This window comes from Medicago truncatula, chromosome 3 (assembly GCF_003473485.1).
Source record: "Medicago truncatula cultivar Jemalong A17 chromosome 3, MtrunA17r5.0-ANR, whole genome shotgun sequence".
NCBI lineage: Eukaryota > Viridiplantae > Streptophyta > Magnoliopsida > Fabales > Fabaceae > Medicago > Medicago truncatula.
In genome coordinates, this window is record NC_053044.1 from 47,048,200 (window position 1) to 47,068,353 (window position 20,154).

At 32.6% G+C, this 20,154-nt stretch overlaps 2 protein-coding genes across 2 annotated transcripts; one reads left to right on the forward strand and one right to left on the reverse strand.

Moving 5' to 3' along the window:
- Positions 1-5,561: 5,561 nt before the first annotated feature.
- LOC11420708 (uncharacterized) lies at positions 5,562-10,834 on the reverse strand. The gene is made up of 3 exons (XM_003602486.4): positions 10,340-10,834; positions 7,459-9,394; positions 5,562-7,251 (listed from the first exon to the last, which is right to left on the reverse strand). Exons 1-3 carry the CDS (start codon positions 10,713-10,715, stop codon positions 6,063-6,065), a joined length of 3,501 nt encoding a protein of 1,166 aa, XP_003602534.1. The 5' UTR covers positions 10,716-10,834; the 3' UTR covers positions 5,562-6,062.
- Positions 10,835-16,749: 5,915 nt separating this feature from the next.
- On the forward strand, positions 16,750-18,843 carry LOC11435024 (WAT1-related protein At5g64700). The gene is made up of 7 exons (XM_003602487.4): positions 16,750-17,021; positions 17,133-17,201; positions 17,313-17,429; positions 17,530-17,782; positions 17,926-18,084; positions 18,229-18,380; positions 18,516-18,843. The coding sequence occupies exons 1-7, from the start codon at positions 16,843-16,845 to the stop codon at positions 18,676-18,678; spliced, it is 1,092 nt and encodes a 363-aa protein (XP_003602535.2). The 5' UTR covers positions 16,750-16,842; the 3' UTR covers positions 18,679-18,843.
- Positions 18,844-20,154: the final 1,311 nt, after the last annotated feature.

A 20,154-nucleotide genomic window follows, 5' to 3' on the forward strand; every position in this document is an offset into this window, starting at 1 on the left:
ATTGTACTTTTGTTAAAAAAAATAACAAATATCTTTTATTTCTATTTATGACTATTTATATATATTATTTCATATATAAATTCACGATAAAAATTTAACCCAGACTCTAGAAAATTCATGGCTCTGTCTCTGCTGATAAGGTGCTAATAATAGAAGGATCCCATATTTTCATCCTCTAATAAACAAAGCAAGGAGAGAGAGAGGAAAAGAAAGCTAAAGACAATAGAGAGAAGATGTATCGGGTGGGTGGCAGGAGTGTCCACCAATATTTTTTCTTATATGTAATTTGTATAGATATGTACAAACTTTATTTTAAAACGAAAAAAATGTACAAATGTAAATAAGGGATTTTTCGACCAAAGATTCTTTATTTCTATAACTCGTGTTTCTTCAGAAAACAAACAAACTCTTATCTTCACTTTATAATCTATCTGTCTACAACTAGATGCACCATATAATCGGTTATAGAAGATCCAATTTGGTTCTTTAGCCGGCTAGATAGACAAGCATGATTTAAAGAGAATCAATGGACAACATTAACCACATAATAAATAAGTTGAAAAAAAAAATTAATTTTAATAGCAGTTTCGCCCCTTAACTTTTACGGAGTTGCGATTTTGGCCTCCTAAGAAAAAACTATAAAGTCCCCCTAAGTTTTGCAATTGTAACGGTTTTGGTCCCCCAAGACCAATTTTTGGTAAAAAAATAACACGTGACATCACTTAGGGTGCCACGTCAGCGTAGACCAAGTCAAAATTGGTATCAGGGGCCATAACTGTCACAAATGCAAAACATAGGAGACGATTTTGTAGTTTTTTCTTAGGAGGCCAAAATCGCAACTTTGAAAAAGTTGGGAGGCTAAAACTACTATTAAGCAAAAAAAAAAATGAAACGCCCAACGACAACGATGCATTGGTTTTGAAGAACACCTAATTAATGTGTTATTTTGTTTGTTGTATATAAATGGAATTAAATAAATTATAGGATATTTTTAATTTATAAGCCAATTTTACATAAAAATAGGTATGCGTAAAAAAATTAAGATGGTTCGTCAGTTTTATTTTATAATTAGTGTATCCCTCCAGACTCCAGTTCTTAGGAGAAAGGGCTCTGGTTATCCGGAGTTTGGTCGAAAAATAATAAAACCAATTCAAATATTTTTCTTCTTAGAAATCTAACTCATATTCTACTAAACTATTTTTCCTTTGGTGGAACTTATTTCTTAAATGGGAAACATTTTTCTAAAAATCCAACAAGTAAAATGGATCGGATTCTTTTCCTTTATAAATGTTGGTTTTTAGAAGAATTTTTGTTGTTGTTATTTATCCATTTTAAGGTTGCATTGACTACCTTTTATCAATTAGGTGAATAAATGGATAAATGGTAATGATATATATTTTTTTTTGACAAAAAATGGTATTAATACATTTGAAATTTACATTTTTTTTTTTTGAGAAATTGAAATTTACTTATTAATCAAAATAATATCTTGATTTATGCAAAGTTAACCCTAAGGTATTTATATTCAACACATCAAAACTTTAAAAATAATTTTTTTTTACATAAAATTTATAAATTATTTCTCTTTTTGAATCGTTATCAATTATAACCTGATTCTAAATATATATATATATATATATATCACCGTCAAAAAAACTTCTAAATAAATTAACTAACTTTACGGTTTTTGGGGTGGAGACCTACTTTTTATCCATTTTCTTTCTCTTTCTTTCCCTCTCTTTCTCACATAAATCAAACTCCTTCATCACACGCGCTCAGAAAATACGCGCTCAACATTAAAGATAAACTTCAGAAAGCACACGTTAACACAAGTTGATGAAATCTCTCTGGAACGCTATGGCGGATGATAAAGCAAAAAATGTAACCCAGAAGGATGATGATGTGTCTGGTGAAGTTTTGGTCGCGGCTCAGAGGCTTATGCAACTCAACAACGAATGCAACAACATTAATAACAACAATGATGTTAAGAGTGGAAAGGGGAAGAGAATCTCATGCGAAGGGGTTGATCAAAGGGCCAATAATAAGGAGGTCAAGGAGATTTTTAGACGAAAGAAGATGAAGAAATATCGGTCTCTTAAGGAAATTTATAAGGTGACAGTACCCATCGAGAACTGGATCGATCCTTTTGACAAGTAGCTAGCTTTGTATCTGAGGCTATAGTTTATGAAGCCGTGAAGGTAGGGGAGGGAAAATATTCTTTAATAATAAATAATACTGGGTTCTCTCCCTCATTTTAATAACATTTAATTCTGCAATATGTGTCTTGTTTCTTTGGGAGGATGGTTGATTTGGATTTATGGTATATAGTAGTAATCTTTCAATTCTCTTTTATATTTACGATTTCATTTGCATGATTGATTTTCTTACTCACAGCTGAAATTGGTGATGGTATAGATCTAACTCTAGAACTTTGTTACCTGGTAAACAAGATAGATTCCTTACCATAATATTGGTTTGGTCAATCATACTGGCCACCTTATTGTCTCTAGGAGAGATGGCCCTGTGTTAGAAGTGTGTGGATTGAATTGTAATAGGTAAACTAGTTTTTTCAGCTGCATTTGGTTGGTTGCATAATCAAAGAAGCATATTCATTGGATAGTAAACTTTTACTAATAATTTTGCACGAATTTTTTGGATGGTAGTTTTAATTTTAGGGTTTGTAGATTTAGGGTTGGACAACTGAAACAAATTTTACTGGCAATAGAGGTTCTTCATTTATTATTTCATTACATTTTAGCTAGTCGTAATTGTTATTCATTTTAGCTGTTGTGTATTTTTATAAGAAAGAACAGTTGATGATAAGTTATTCCCTCCTCAAAATGATTGATCAGCGGTGTCAAGAATTAGTTATCAGGTCTTGAGGTATTGTTCTTGCTTAAATTTAAGAAACTGTAAACCTTAGGAACAATGGCATGAAACTTCCTCATTTGTTACAACAACAGTTATGGTTATTCTTAACATTAAGAAGAAAAAAAGTTATTGATCTTTTTTTGTGATTTTTTCCATATTCTTATCGTGCATCATCATCCAAAATTTTCGCTTTCATTTTATATTGGATACTCAAAACTTCATGCAAGATAAATCTTTCATAATAAACTGTTTGGTGTTCATGATTTATATCTCATGAAAATGCTAACGAGTGTTTCAGACTATTCTTTAAGGAAACTAAATGGTAAGTTTTTATAAAAATTTGTGTTTTTAATGCATTAAAAATCGTAGTATATTAATTTTTTAAAGAACAATCTCTTAATTTAAATTTTTTAAAAACTATCCCGGATATACTCATAAGAAGTTCGCAAATGTTGAGATCAAGGTTAAATCTCAGTTGCATTGCGGTCCTCGATATTAGAGAGAATTACAGTTTAGATTGAGATATGCGATCATGAAAGAAAAAAAAATGGTCAAATTATCGTGAAAACAAAAGTATTGGTGATAATTTAAATTTCACAATATCATCAGCTTGACGCTTGACTTATTTCCATTTGGTTTGCTTATTTAGTGCTATTTGTCTAATGGAATATATTAGGCAACTAATGCATGTATTGAATTTTTATTGCTTTGTAGAAGGGTGAACAACATCTTCCAACCATAATTCGAACCTTATTTCGCTATATCTTGAGAGATTTAAAATTTTAATACAAACTACTACGATCTTTATAGAGAAATGCATCATTTATCGAATGATGTAAAAAATGAACTTTCTCTTATATAATAGAGACTTGAGGGAGTATTTGAATAAACATACAAAAATGAACTTTCTCTTATAATAGATACTTGAGGAAGTATTAAGAGAAATACTATGAACACTCTTTTAAATACTCTCTATACTTTATATGAAATCGACAAGAGCTTCATGCAATAAAAGATGAGTATTAAAAAAAATATTAAAAAAAGAGTGTTCATAACAATCATCCACATATTAAATGACCTGCGTCATTTGATATGAGAGTGATTGTTAAAAAAAATATTAAAAGAAGAATGTTGATAGTGCTCATGTACATGCTAAAAGACTTCGTCATTCTTTGACAAAAACTTGAAATCATATTATATACATCTTATAAATTATCCAAACATGATAATTTATGAGCTTGATAATAAAATTTTATTTAATAATTGGAAGAAAAAAAGTTGAACTTTATAATTATAGAGTACTTCCAAGACATCTAATTATGATATTCCTTTGATTTCCATCAAAGATAAAATTTGAACTTTATCATCGCAAACATATTTTTTATTTAAGTAAATAGATAAATTATTATCCAAAATCTGTTTTTGAATTCTCACCTAGAATATAAAATCTCTCGAAGAGCCTACAACCAAGTTGAATCATTTTTGTTTTTGGAAGTTATAGTTTTTCAAACGTAAGGTCGTGATGTTGTGCTTATTCTTTTAGATGGAAAATACTATTCTTTCTTAATAAAAAACAAGTTCAAAAAGAAAAGAAAAGAAAAGAGAAAACAATGACTGTTTAATTTATCTGAATATTTTTTGAGGGAATAATTTATCTTAATATTATTCACTCCGTTCCTTTTTACTTCTCATTTTAAAATTATTTGTCCATACCAAAATACATTTTATTACTTTTGATAAAATTATTTATCCTTTTTGTATAATATTAATATAAATACCATTACTTTATCATTTCATTTTACATATTTCTTTCGTTATAATAAATACTAAGAACATTATCAACAAAATAATAATCAATGTTGCACCGAGATTTCAAAACAAAAAATAAAAACAATTTTTTTCTACAAATACAACAAGGAAAAAACAATGGATGGAGTACAATTTGAAAAGGAAACAAGATTTTATTGACACAAGAAAACATAGCATTGCTCGCAAATCATACTATCTAAGAACGGCGGTAACAAAATAATAGAGAAATGATAAACAAACACAAATTACTAGACACAAATACAACTCCATGGGCAACTATGACATTTTAACATTAAAGGAGGAACAATTTTGTAAAAGCCTATCCCACCCTTCTTTACGTTCTCTTTCTCAGACCAGCAACAGTTCTCTCACTTCCTCTCTCTTTTGTCTCTCATCGCTGCCGCACCACCACCATCCTTAACAGTTACGACAACCATCATTCTCGTCGTCATCATCGTCGTTCACCACGACAACCGATTTCACGCCGCCGACGACCCCATTCCTCTCACACGGTCGGAAATCCGTTCGGACCACCGCCGTCCACCACCACCGTCCTCACCAGCAACGAATCATCACTGAGAAAACAAAGCCCATATCCGTTTAGAACTCCGACGAGGGAAAACCGAATTCAGATCCGTCCTCACTCCTCACAGTTGCAGATCCATTCAAAACTTAGAGAAAACATAACAGAACGAGAAAAAAGCGGTGGTCAGTGCGATGTCAGAACAGCGGTGGCCAGTGAAAGAACCGTCGAGATGTTGTTAGTTAACAGAGAGAAGGATGGATGGTAGAGAGATAGCTTGAAGGTGAGAGAAGGAATGGAAATTAAAAAATAAATAAAAAAAGATGTATAAAGCTACAGTACCATATGGTGTCTGTATTGTGTTTGCATTTTTGTGTCCATTTATCATTGCTCAAAATAATAATAACAGTTCTTCATATCTTACAAAAAAAAAATTAGTTCTTCATACCAAAAAATAATAAGAATAAAAAACTTTTAAATAATATTATTTCTGACCTATTGTTACCTAGCGAAATATAAGCTATAATAACAGCCAGTAACTAGAGGCGGAGCTAAAAGGAGGATACAGGCCTTCAAAAATTATTGGGCATTCTATGGTAACATGCCAAAATGGCACGTAAATTACCATACTCAGATGTTCCTCCAGCCATGATCAGAATGAATTTCCAGGTAGCAACTTGGAAGCATATGAATCATCCTCAATTGAAAAATCAGTACTATGGTCGGCTAAAACTGCCTTTCTTGATATAATATATCAGCACTTCATTCTGTCTTGTGTAAGTCTTGAGTGATGAGAATCCTAAATTTTACTATAATGAAATTCTAGGAGGACCCCTATCACGTTTACACCAAGAAATCTTCAGTTTTGCATGTTCGCACTATCCTCTTTCTTTGAGTTACCTGGTAGCCCACCAATACACTTGTCGTTGTCAGGTAAGCCTGGGTCATCAACAAAACAATACCTTTGAGATCTTTGCTTTTCTCTGTGATTCCCTGAAGTATTTTTGGAAACGAAACCCTGTTTTGAATTTAAGGATGAATCTAACATGTTAAGCAGATCATCACAACTATTTGCTCCTTCCTTGCTGCTATGAAAGATATCCAGAGTTTGAATTAAAGAGCTGTCTTGTTCATCATATTTTGGCTTTCCTAGCTCTTCTGGTTGAGTTAAACAAGAACTATCCTCGTCGGATTCAGAAGAATCATCATCTGAGACAATGGGTTCATAATCAGGATGCTTTGGTGTATCCATTTCAATGGCTTTCAGAGTTGAATTTGATTCCAGATCATTCTGACTTGGTTTTTTAGCAGAAACAGGACCTAATTCCTCCCAAGGTGATTCCATGTTATCCTCTTTTGTGGCTGTATCAGATAATTCATCATCTGAGTTGAATTCATGATTAGCATTGGCTGCATGAGTTTTGAAGATAGATGTTTCTGAGTCAGAAGCACAAACAGCAGGAGCAGGATACATATAAGTGGATTCTGAATTTTTACTTTTTTTGGAACAATAGGATTCTAATTTAACCCCATGCATTATCTGTATCAAGTATGATATCTTCTGATAACCAAGCTTCTTGACATCAAGGGTATAGCCATATCTATAAGCAAATTGCTTTCGAAAAGAAGCTAAATTATAACCCTCTGGGTTTTCCTTCAATATATCAGTTACCAGTCTCTGACAATCTTGTAATATATCACTTCTAGACTTCTCAGTATATTTTATTTCAGTGGCAGGTCTGGAAACTCCCGTTCGCTGAATACTCTGAGTGGGTTTCTCCCCGTCATGTTCAAATGACTTTTGCAAGTTGGGCTGCGATGTTTTACTTAGAAAGAGAGATCTCAAACCATTTGCACCATTAGTGTGGCCAGACAGTGCACTCTTCTGAACTGAATGAGTTAGCCGAAAAGGAAATGCTTGTGAGGTGCTTTCCTCCAACCATCTTTTTTCTGCTACTAACAATTCCACCAATTGAAAGATATAATTTTCAGAAAGAGATTTTAGAACCATGGGTCCATGCTTTTGTAATTTATGAGCCAAATCCTCCCTGACACAAATGACATACAGCAAAATATTACTAAGTTAATCTTTTAAAAATGAGCTCAACAATGATCATATTAAAATATTGGAAGGGCGCACAACTTTAAACAGAAACTTCATGATACAATTGATGTATTGCATGTTTTCTTTCCTTCAGAGTTGTTCAGATTACAACAAGGAATGAACACAGAAAAATGAAAACTATCACACAAACCTGCTTTTAGACTGGGAAATAAGAAGTGATCCTTTGGGGGTGAAAACAAAAGATTCCATGTCATTCCAAAAGGAATCCAGAGAAAATAACTCAGGCTTTCCAGAATGACCAGCATCCTGGTGTGGTTCTAAAGGCTTGGCCTCTTCAAGATTACTAGCAGTCTGGTCTAGTTCAGAAAACTTGGAATCCTTGGGTTTTCCAGAACGACTGATATCCTGATGATGTGGTTCCAATGGCTTGGCCTCTTCAAGATCACTAGCAGTCTGGTCCAGTTCAGATAACTTGGAATCTTCAGGCTTTCCAGAATGACTGACATCTTGATGTGATTCTAATGGCTTGCGCTCTTCAACATTACCAGTAGTCTGGTCCAATTCAGTTAACCTAGGATCCTCAAAATTACTGTCCACCTTGTTCTGATGAGCAGTCAAATTATCAGCCTTCACGTTGCTTTTCGAAAATGGCCACCAGCTTTTAATCCAGCTAAACAAAGTTGATCTTTCACTGTAAGTTTCAGCACGACCATCGGGTCTTTTGTCAACCAGAGAGTCCTCAGCTGCTGAAGAATATGGGCTGTGATCATCAACCTTCTTTCTAGGTTGATTCACATGTTTGTTCCTCGCTATAGATTTTCCAAATTCACAATTTGCTCTATCATTGCTTTCCACCATTGTGTTATCAATACCTGCAGAGGGATCCCTTGAAGCGGTATATTTTTCAAGAACGTCTGGATTTGCATCCTCAGACCTAACAATTTTATCTTCCGAAAACTTTTTAGATCTCACTTTAAAGGAACCAGTCTCAGTTTTGGAACCATCATTGTCCTTTGGTGAAAGTTGACTCTCCGACAATTGTACATTAGACACATCCTCAACCTTCTCACTTCTTCCAGATGATTTACATGGCACATCTTCCTCAATAGGTTTTCCTTGTGAAGGTGTAGATAGGAATGATTTTGAATCATCCTTAATGGTCTTTTCATGCAATGAAGACATTGAGGGAGGTCCGTCTTTGCCCGTGTCTTTATCTTCACTGTGTAGCTTTGGAATTGTTGTATAGCCCCATGATTTATGCGACACATCTTCTCCGATAGGTTTTTCTTGTGAAGGGAAAGATTGGAATGATTTTGAATCATCCTCAACGATCCTTTCATGTGATGAAGACATTGAGGGAGTCCTATGTTTGTCTCCATCCAACTCTTTATCTTCACCGTGTAGCTTTGGAGTTGTTGTATAGTCCTTCTCCTCATTCTTAACAGCATATGTCGTCGATGGTACAATGCTTTTCTCAGAGGGTTCAGGGGACTCTGAGGGGATCAAACACACACAAAAATTACCGTCTCCTAAATTCTGAAGATGTACATCTGGTATTGATGATAGAAAGCGGGAAAGTCTTCTATATCCAAACATGCTTCTACCCAAAATAACACCACGTTTGGCCAGCTCTGCACGAAGATCTATAGCGGAGATACCATTTGGATGTGAACTCAATATATCTTTAACCTGCCGTATAACTGACTTTGGAACTCCTTCAGCCAACTTTAAGTCTGAGGAAGGTTCATTGATTTCCACGATTTGTACATTTTGTGAAGATGTTGACTGCCCAGTAGCTGAAAAGGGGTTTTCAAGTGGCACTTTAGAATTTCCATACCAAGAACCAAACTGACCATCGGGAGGGTGGTTGAAATGTTTTCCAGTTAGATTTTCTCCTTTGAGCAATGAAGTCCACTGCCACATTATAGTTGCTGCGCTGCGGAGAACATCAGGAGCCTTTCCAGGAATAGCAAGCAAGATATTGTAGTTATTCATCCTTAATCGGTGCAATATGCCAGCAAAGTCCCCATCACCGGATATCAGAAAGAGATGTGCAGGTGGAGGATTTTGGGAAACCCAGTACATAAGATCAATAAGAAGAGATCTATCAGCACTATTCTTTCCACCTGCAATAAAGTGCATGACATTATAATTTGAAAACACAAAAATGTAGATGAATGAAACATCTCTGAAAGTCTTTGACAATATGGACAAAATACTAATAGACCGCCATGATTTATCAGCTACATCTCCATCTCAAATATTAAACGACATGGAACTGTTTGTCACAAAAAAAGGATAAACTACACTTCACTCCCTCCGAGTTTTTACTCACATAAACATCAGCGCAAGAATTACTAAATTATTTCCGTTAAGTCACATATTTTCCAAAGCTAGTGCTTCATTCCCTCGAATTCCCATAAGCATTACAAAATACAAATTACTATATAGTTTTTGCCAAAACTGGGCAAGTTATAAAAGACAGGTTACGACTTTATTTCTATAACATACTAGTAACCGAATGCAGCATATGGCAAGTCTTTCTCGTTCAAATTTCCCCTTTTTATTAGTACTCATTAAACTCGATATCTAAGGGTTTACAACACTCATAAACCCTGCGCACCAATTTCTGCGCTAGACCTCAAAAAATAAAATAATCAAAGGTGTGACAAAAAAAAATTCAATAACCAAAACAATGAGTGGACAATTTTTTTTTACCAAAGTACGCTTGAGACCTCAGACTGTGCACGTCTCAAGTTCAAGGTTTAATCCCTTCAATGCTAACAATTTCAGCGTTGAGTCAGTCCATACATGAATTTACTCCAGCTTCACTATTGGACGGCCCAGATTAGTCAGATTTTTCGACAGATATCAAATTTCCCCAATTTTTATTATTTTTTTACCAAAGTATACAAAGCTCTGATGCTTTCAAGCGAACATATACACAATATTCAAACATTAGTGACAAAATGTAAGAAATTAAACACAATGCAAAGAAATCAACGATCTAGGTTTAAATTAACAAGAAATGAAGCAAATTATGAGAAACAGAAAAGGGAATTGAAACAAACCATTGGGAATGTGAGTGAGATGAATGCCAGTGAAAGCAAGTGATTCTTGATTAGATTTAGAAAGCTGCATCACATCACCGAAAGCAGTAATATGAACAGGACCTTTAATCCCGTTCGCTCTAACGGCGTCAGTGATTGACGGGGCTACTCTGGAAACGTTAAGGCCGACCGGCACGCTGCAGTTCTCGAAATCCCACCACACAGAAACCCTAACGTTTCGTGACTCGTCATCGAGACGCTTCCAGTGAGAATACGACGGAGCCGGAGAAGATGAGAATTCGCAGAGATGAAAGCGAAGAAGAAGAAGAGAACGAGGTTGAAATGATGAAGAAGATGAAGTGAAAAATAATAGATTCTTTTGGAGAAGATGTCTCATTGTTAGTTCGTTGATCGAATCAGAAATGGATGCGATGCGGTGGATTACTCACTCCATCTGCGTAAAAGTGGAACAGAAATGAAAATGGAAGGGTTTAGAGGAGGTTGGAGAAAGAAAACTAAAACCCTTTGCATTTCGTTCCAATTTGGGGTTTAATCATTTGGGCTCATTCCACTTCATGGGTCTAGTTTTTTTTTTTTTATTTAATTGCTCTTTACACTTCATAAAATGCTATCCAACAAAATAACCAAAATACCTTCAACAATATTTAATTGAAAGTCATTTTGAGGTGTGGGAGAGCAATTCTGTTGGTCAGATGAACAACTATTTTTTCTAGAGAAATTTACTTGTGACACTAGTTGTACTTGTACCTCACACTCTAAATTTCAATTTATTTCTATTTTTTTCATACAAAAATAAGATAAGTAAAAAACATAGTGAACAAGTATGGAAAATTTTCGGATTGCAACTTTAACCGGAAATTTTACTTGACCAGAATTGCATCTTTAGTGAGGAGGTTTTGAGTGGCTAAGATTTCAGAATAAACAAATTAATATAAATTTTGATCTTACAAATTTATGGAAATTTTGGTTACTCCTAGAGATGATGAACCGAGTTTATGGAAATTTTGATCTTACAAATTTATGGACGAAATTGATGCTGAAATGCCTGATGCGCCGAGTTTATCTGTAGATTTTACTGATGTGTTCACTACTGAAGAAATATTTGTAAGATTAATTGAAATTATAAGTAGTTAATTTATAAATAAACATGGTTTGAGCTATTGTCTGAATTATTTTTTAAGATTATCTGTACCCGTGAAGCGGTGTTACTGTGGGCATAAAAACTTGGAAAACATCATTGAACTATCATTGTTACTATTAGGTCTGATACAGATACGAGAAAAAGATGAAGGAACGACCCCAAGTTAATTTTGGGTTGTGAAAGAGGTGGTAGATATAAATCAAAACAAAGTTCAACAATCACTTATTCTAATAAGGTAAATGTTTATTCAAAATCGGATCAGTACCAAAGAGAATGGATAGTTCATGTTCAGTGTGATACTCACTCACAATCATGAATTAGCAAATACCTTAGAAGGTCATCCTTATATGTGTTGTTTAGCAGAAGAGGAAAGAGAGTTTGTTAATGACATGACAAAGTTTCACATGCCACTAATATTCATGTAAGTGTGTTAGATTATCGATCTTCTTTGAGAGGTTCTTACACAAAAATGCAGCTATTGAACTTAATAGATCAAATATATTAGGTATTCAATAAACTTAAAAAGTAGTTTTTTGTTTATAAATATGAGCAGATGAAGTATGTGTATTTGACAAGAAAATGGGAGAACTTGGATGTTATGTGACATATTTTGATTCAATAAAATTGTTGAACCAAATAAGTACAGGTTACCATTGCTTTAAATTGTTAGCGTAACATCTATGAAGTTAACGTTTTTGGTAGCTTTTGCTTATTTGGAACATGAGCTACACAATAATTTAATTCAGGCATTACAAACAGTATTTAGGAAGTTGTTCACCTCAGGGATATTAATTTCTAAAGTTACTGACTAATCAAGACTTTGTCATGATGAATGCAATTGAACAAGATGAAACTATTACTAGTTTAATTCAACCATGATGAACTGCCATGAATTTTAGTATTTTAGCCTCTTATGGTGTACTTGTGTTTGTTGTTTTATTGTTTTTGTTGTGCAAACAAAATAGTAGTAGTTGCATAAAGAACATAGTAAACGACCATACTCACAAACATCATAAGTCAAAAACAACATAACTCACAATGAGCATAAGTCACAAACAACAACATAACACATAAAGAGCATACAATATACAGAGGTAAGCCATGTGTTATGTTAGAGATGTAGGGAGAATGAGAACACACATACAGTAAGACAACATTTCCTGATCTACAACTTAGAGGAAGTTCATAATCGTACTGATTTTGATCAAAGTTTCACGGTATGTGTGTTCTCATTCTCAATCGAGTTGTCAAACCCCATTGTTTCTCGAGGGGACATTGTCACCAGAACCGGCCAATAGAAAAGGGTCTGTCATGTCTCCGTGATCATAGTTTAGTTGGCAGAGACAATGCATTATTATATGCAGAGGTCGGGGTTCGAACTCGAACACCCCACTTATTCACTTTAAAAATGAATTTCTACCGGACAAAAAAAAAAAAAAAAAGGTCCGTCATTGCTAGTTTGTCGTGACTTGTGACATGCTTGGTGTGAAGCATTCAAGCCCACACGTTCACACTCATTATTGACGTTATGGATATTGATTTGTTTGTTGGCAACCTCCAAAACATGGCGGTGGATTTCAATTTCTTTTTAGAGCAACACAGAATTTTAATTACTTACTCTTCATGTCACTATTATAAGCAAAATTTTGCATTTTAGATTCATTCCTTAAATGATGTATGTGATCTATAATAAAGATAATATACATCATTAATTAATTAAATAAATTTAAAATATAAAATTTTATTCATAATAATAACGGGAGGGTCGGAGGGTGTACATGCAGTTCAAAGGACAAAGAGAGAATTTAATAACTTCCACGTACATAAATTTGCCTTTTTAATCGATAATTATCTTCCTGTCAAAACATCAATAATTTTCTTTCTACTTTATTATCAAAAGTGTACCATCGCTCAGCAGATAAATTCAAGAAAAAATGATGAGTTAATTAATTAACTTAACTTCCACCTCAAAATAATTAAAAGTTATATCCGTTTTAAAATGAGTGTCGTTTTATATAATTGCACATAAATTAAGGAATGAAATGAAATAATCATTAGACATAATACTTTTACTAAACTGCCCTTATTTTATACTCCCTCCGTCCCAAATTGTATGTCACTTTAGAAAAAATATTTGTCCCAAATTATATGTCGCTTTACAATACCAATGAAAAATTATATTACTTTTCCTATTATATCCTTAACCATTTATTACTCTCTCTTCTTTCAATTCCTTCATTTATCTTTCACATATCATTTATTGAGGACAATTTTGTAAAACAACTCATAATATCTTTTTCCCACACAATATTAATTACATTTCTTAATATGTGTGAAATGCTCAAAACGTCATACAATTTGGGACGGAGGGAGTATGAAAAAGACAAACTTAAAGTTGCATTAAAAATTGTGTGAGAGAAAAGTTGGAGAGGGTAAAGTTAAAAGAAAAAAATTAAAGTTGTATGAAAAATGTAAAACGACATTCATTTTGAAACAAATTTGTTTGACTAAAGTAACCCTCATTTTGAAACGGAAGGAGTATATAAGTAGGATTCTTTCAAAAAAAAGAAAAAACAAGAGGTAGTATTGTGGTAATCTTTCTATTTTTACCGACAAAGAATGATAATCCCTCGGTTTTAAAACAAGTGTCGTTTTAGGTGTTGGCACGTATAATAAGAAATGAAATAAAATAATTATTAGATATAACATTTTTACTAAACTTCCCTTTACTTTATAAAAAAAATGACAAATTTAAAGTTATATTGGAAATTGTGTGAGAGAAAAGTAGAGTATTTATTGAGGGTAAAGTTGGAAGAAAAAATTAAAATTGTATTGAAAATGTAAAGTAACATTTATTTTGAAATAAGGAGATAAGGAAAATTCCATGTCCAAACAAAAATAATTATTTAAAATTATATTATTTTAAAAATGAATTATTTGATGTTTCAAGTTTCAAATTCAAACTACCGTTCTCATTCAGTCAAAAGTTCCAACTACTTGAATTCGCATCACAGGTTTCTGACAGATATTAGTACTTGACTATCTATATCATTTTCTTTCGTCAAAAAAAGAATCTGTATCATTTTCTTATCTCTTTAATTAAAAAACATTTGATACTAGTACAATTTTAGCAAAGAATTATAAAGAGGGGCAGCGTTATTTTTGTTCACGAAAAGAAAATCAACTCATTTCATTGATAATAACGGTTTCAATACATAATGACATGTGCTCATAAACTTGAGCGCTATTTTAAAGTTTTGATAAATTATAAATGAAGCTTTGCAAATATTAAGAGTAGCGCTAAGCATGAAATTAGTGTTGAGTTTCTTAGTTGTGCCATCAACCATTTGTTTACGGTCAAGTTCGATAGATACCTTAGATAATCTCATACTTCCTCCGTCCCAAATTGTATGTCGCTTTAGGGAAAAAAATTTGTCCCAAATTATATGTCGCTTTACAATACCAATGCAACATTAATGTTACTTTTTATATTATAACCTTAGCTATTTATTACTCTCTATTCTTTTAATTCTTTCATTTATCTTTCCCATATTATTTATTAAGGACAATTTTGTAAAACAACTCATAATATCTTTTTTCCATACAATATTAATTGCATTTTTTAATATATGTGAAATTCCTAAAACGTCGTACAATTCTAGACAGAGGGAGTACTACCAAGCCACCTTATTGCTTCCGCATTATGAGATTATGATAATCCTTGAAACCCTTCTATTTTAGCTCTTATATACTCACCATGCCTTCTTCTCAGACACATTCTTATTCCGTAGCAGCCTTGTTCCTTGAAGATTGAACGAGGCAGCATTATAATATTAGCAAATTCTTAAAAAAAATCATGCCAATTAATACCCTAAAGTACTTGTTAAAAATAGTATTGATTTTTTTTTTTTTTTAACTTTTAAAAGATTGATTATATTTATACCCAAAAAAAAAGATTATACAAAATTCAGAATAATTTTACGTATATTTGTTTGTTTAACACCTTAAAGTTTGGTCGGATAATGATACTTTATTGGTAAAGTTTCTCTAAAATTTTAAGTTATTTTAAAATTAAATTAATATAAAAATATAATATGACATTAAATAGTAAAATAATAGATATAGATATATTTTGTCAAAAATAAGATAATAGAAAAAAGGAAGCTTCTTTTATGATGCCATGATTTTTTTTATAAAACAATGTTGTGATATTTGATCCAAACTTTTATAAAATCTTAATAAATTTCATGGTATTTAATTAAGAAAATCAAGATTTTGTTCAGAGTAATGAAATCCGTTAGTATTCAATTACAAATTCTCACAATTTATAAAATGGCTATCGATATACAAGAATATACAAATTTTGATGAATTCTTTTTAAAGTAGAATTCGTGACATTTGTAATTTTTTTTTTCCGTCATACTGTGAGATTTTTAGTTGAAAACATTCTGATCTTTGAAAAAGATTTTTTTTATACCCACACGATAATCCGGCTCAACTGATTTAAGTTAAAAGTCAAAAAAGTTAGAGGTCTTGAGTTATAATCTAAAGGAAGGAAAAAAATTTAATCTAAATATGGATCATTTAAAAAAAAAAAAAAAACTCCAACAATCCTATTAGATCTTCTCTTACCCTGCCATCTTTTTCAGCCGTCAACATTGATCAATGCCGGGTTCTTTTTTTCTTCTTATTTTCTTTAACAAACATGCTTATCGAATTCTTCAACGTGTCAATTTTTTTGTTTTTGCTTTTTAGTTTTTACGGTCACTCTATCAACTTGTGAAGGATGCATAACGTACCCAGTCTCAATCCTTCCAACGAAATTGTTGAGGAATGTGTCCGATAAATAGAACTCAGTTAATAGCTGCAAAGTCATTGATATACACGAGTTTGGATACAACTACAAGATTTTCCACTTCTCCGCACTTAGCGTGGGAGCAAGCAATGCACTATATATGCTACCGTTGCATTGCAACATGACAAACAAAAAATCTTGAGGAATGTTACAAGTTGTTTGTATTAAATTATTACTTTAGGTCAGAAAAACAGATAGATTAAAAAAATAGATACACCACTGAGATTGAGAAAGAATTAGTAAAAAAATTGATATGAAAATAGATACACCGCTGAGATTACTAATCAAACTGTGATTTCATTTCATCTAAAGAATAGATATTTTACACCCCCATATTTCTGGTGCAGTATGTTCAGTTTGGGGAATGGGACCTAAACAACCAATTTGAGACTATTCTTTCAAAAAAAAAAAAAAAAAAAAAACAATTTGAGATTATATATACATGCCACTTGACATATTGATGAAAACCATGTAATCAATCATTCATATACATTTTCATCGTCAAATATGACTATGAGTGAACTAGGTCCATATTTAGCAGTGTTAACAATGCAATTAATATATGCCGGGATGACCTTGATGTCCAAGGCCGTGTTTAACGAAGGAATGAAAACCTCTGTGTTTGTCTTCTACAGACAACTGATTGGAGCCATGATTATGGTCCCTTTGGCTTTGATATTTGAACGGTAACAATGTTGAAAATATGATCTGTTTTTTTTTTACTTGAATTTTTTTCATTCAATAGTGTGCATATATAATTTGCTAACATTATTTTTTCTATTATATATATGGTCCAGCAAACAAGCCGTGCCAGTGAAATTCTCATTTAAGACCATCTTCAAGATTTTTATGCTTTCACTATTTGGGTAGTACATTATCATTATTCTTTAATCTCTATGTGATTTCTAAACAAATGCTATTTTGACAAAGAATCTTAGGACTAATTTTTTCTGTAATCCTTCTTGGTTGCTTTTCAGAATTACTTTAGCTCTGAATGTGCATGGTATTGCCCTTGTTTACACTTCTGCTTCGTTGGCTGCTGCTATTGTTAATTGCCTTCCTGCTTGTACATTCTTCTTTGCTGTTCTGCTCAGGTAAATTTTGGAAAATCAACATTAATTTTCATCAACTAAGCTATAGTGTAAGTGTAACTAACTTTTACATCTAATAATTGATTATCATTTCTCTGTGTAGATTGGAAAAGGTAAATATAAGGACAATATCTGGAATTTCAAAGATAGTGAGTGTATTATTGTGTATGGCTGGTGTTGCGATTCTGGCATTTTACAAGGGACCTCAAATACGGATTGCGCGGCATCTCCTATCTGGATATCATCACAACTATCAACAACATAAAGATAGTGAATCACATGAGAAAAAATGGATTTTGGGTTCTTTCCTCTTGTTCCTAGCCACAGTCATGTGGAGTTTGTGGATTGTATTTCAGGTACCGTTTATTTAATTCCAAGTTGGGATATAATTAAGATCTAGAATGATGAAACATTTAGGTGTGACATTTATTATTATATGAACACACATACAATACTCACACTGATCCTGATCCAAAAAAATTATTTAAAATAAAAACAGGCTCAGTTACTTAAAAGTTACCCTTCAAGATTAAGGTTCATGAGCATTCAGAGCATATCTAGTGCAATTCAGTCATTTATCATTGCTATAGCTTTTGAAAGAGATTTTGAGCAGTGGAAGTTGGGTTGGAACATGAGACTGTTAGCTGCTGTTTACTGTGTAAGTATTAAATTAAAGTAACACGCTAAACATGTTATATTTATGCACACTCTTTTCAATAAGATTATTGTGCATTTTGATGCTGGCAAGAATGTTAGTGATGTTTTTTGATGTGTATATTGTCCTAATTCCTAAATGAAACAGGGGGTACTAGTGACTGGAGTTTCATATTACCTGCAAGCATTGGTGATTGAGAAGAGAGGACCAGTTTTCTCAGCAACTTGGAATCCACTGAGTTTTATAATTGCCACAATTGGTTCTGTCTTCCTCTTGGGTGAGCCACTACGTTTAGGGAGGTGAGTTGCAATCATAACTCCATTATGAATAAAATAAAACTCACATATTTATCAAAGAGTTCTATTTTGTTAAACCAAACTTATAAACTAGTCAAATAAGCTAATTTATTGACATTTGACCTGCTTGTTTTTCAGTGTTTTGGGTGGGATTGTGCTGGTTTTAAGTTTGTATACTATTTTATGGGCAAAAAGAAAAGAAGGAGTCACTCAACACAATTCTTTACCTATTCAAGGATATAACAAAGAATGTCCAGATCAGGTGAAAACAGAGGACATATGCACCAAACCACCGCAATGAGCATGGTTTTTTTTTGTTTTCTTTGCTGGTTATTCCTCTTTATAGCCAAACTGCCAAACTGGGTTAACAGCAAAAATTAGTATGTATCAATTAATAAGCAAAGCTTTTTTTTTTGGGCAGTGATCTACACTACACTGATTGCATTTGAAATTTGTTTTAGACTAAGTTGGCAAAAAGATATTACTAGGGACTAGGGAGTGTGATTTATCTTATGTTTACATAGAGGAAATGATATGGCAGAGTCCACAGAAGTGAGAAAAGTGCAGAATCTGTAAAAAAAAACATTAAGCGGATTGGATTCTGAAGTTTACGAACTAAATCACTTCAAATATGACAAGTTGGGTTGAGTTGGATCCAAAAATAAGGACTTGAGTTTAAATAAGCAAATAGGAAACTCCATTTTAAAACTAAAATAATATTTAAATTAAAATAATTTAAAATTTGAAAGTTTTGATGTGAACACACAGACACTATTCTTTCAACTACAATTATCATTCTTTCAAATAGAATACTTGAATTGGCATCAGACATGTTTCAGAAAGAATACTACTTGTTTTGTCTATCTTTATAATTTATTTGCTAAAATACATTTTTGTCTATTCTTATATGATTTTATTTCAGTTTGATTCTATTTTTAAATGTTTAAATCGATTTTTTATCTTTAATTTAAGTTTCAATGTGATATTTTCGATTTAAATTGTGTTTAAAAAAAGACAAGACACGATTTCAAAACAGAATAAGAATCGTGTTAAAATTATTTTTGCAAATTAAAAAATCATCTCGAAACAAAACATGGGACTAGATACATTACGTCGTAGTACGGGGATAATTCCCCCCACAAAGCAAAATGTGTCCACTTGAATGTATGTAACAGTTCTTTTTTTTTTTTTTTTTTTGGTAGATAGACGAAATGGCAAAGCCATTATAAAACTCACACACACAAGTGGAGGTACCGGGGTTCGAACCCCGGTCATGGCATCCGGCCTAACAAATTCAGCATTTTGCCAGTTGAGCTAGGACTTCTGGATTATGTAACAGTTCTTTAATTAGCATGAACGAGTCGAAAAAGTGGCATGCATTAAAAATTAGTTTTCTCCTCCAACTTCTGGAATACCTCACTTTTTTTATTACTTTCGCGAAGTTAATTGTTGCGTGGATTTATATTAGTTCATCAAGGGACAAGGTTATAATGGACCTTTTTTTTAAGTTATTTTAATTTCGTTAATCCTCTATTTGACATTCTTTTGAAGAATGATTGTAATAGTACTCTGTTTGTTTGCATAGTGCGTTAATTTATTGCTACTCTATAAAAAAAAATATATAGTTTTGGGTCCATTAAGCTAAAGCAAATACAGCGTTTGTTTGTTTTTTTTTAAAATCGGGTAACTCCGCGCGCAACTACGAAGACTAATCTCTCAAATATGGTGGGACTCAAATAGACGGCAAGTTCTTTTAAGAATTTTAACATTATTGCAT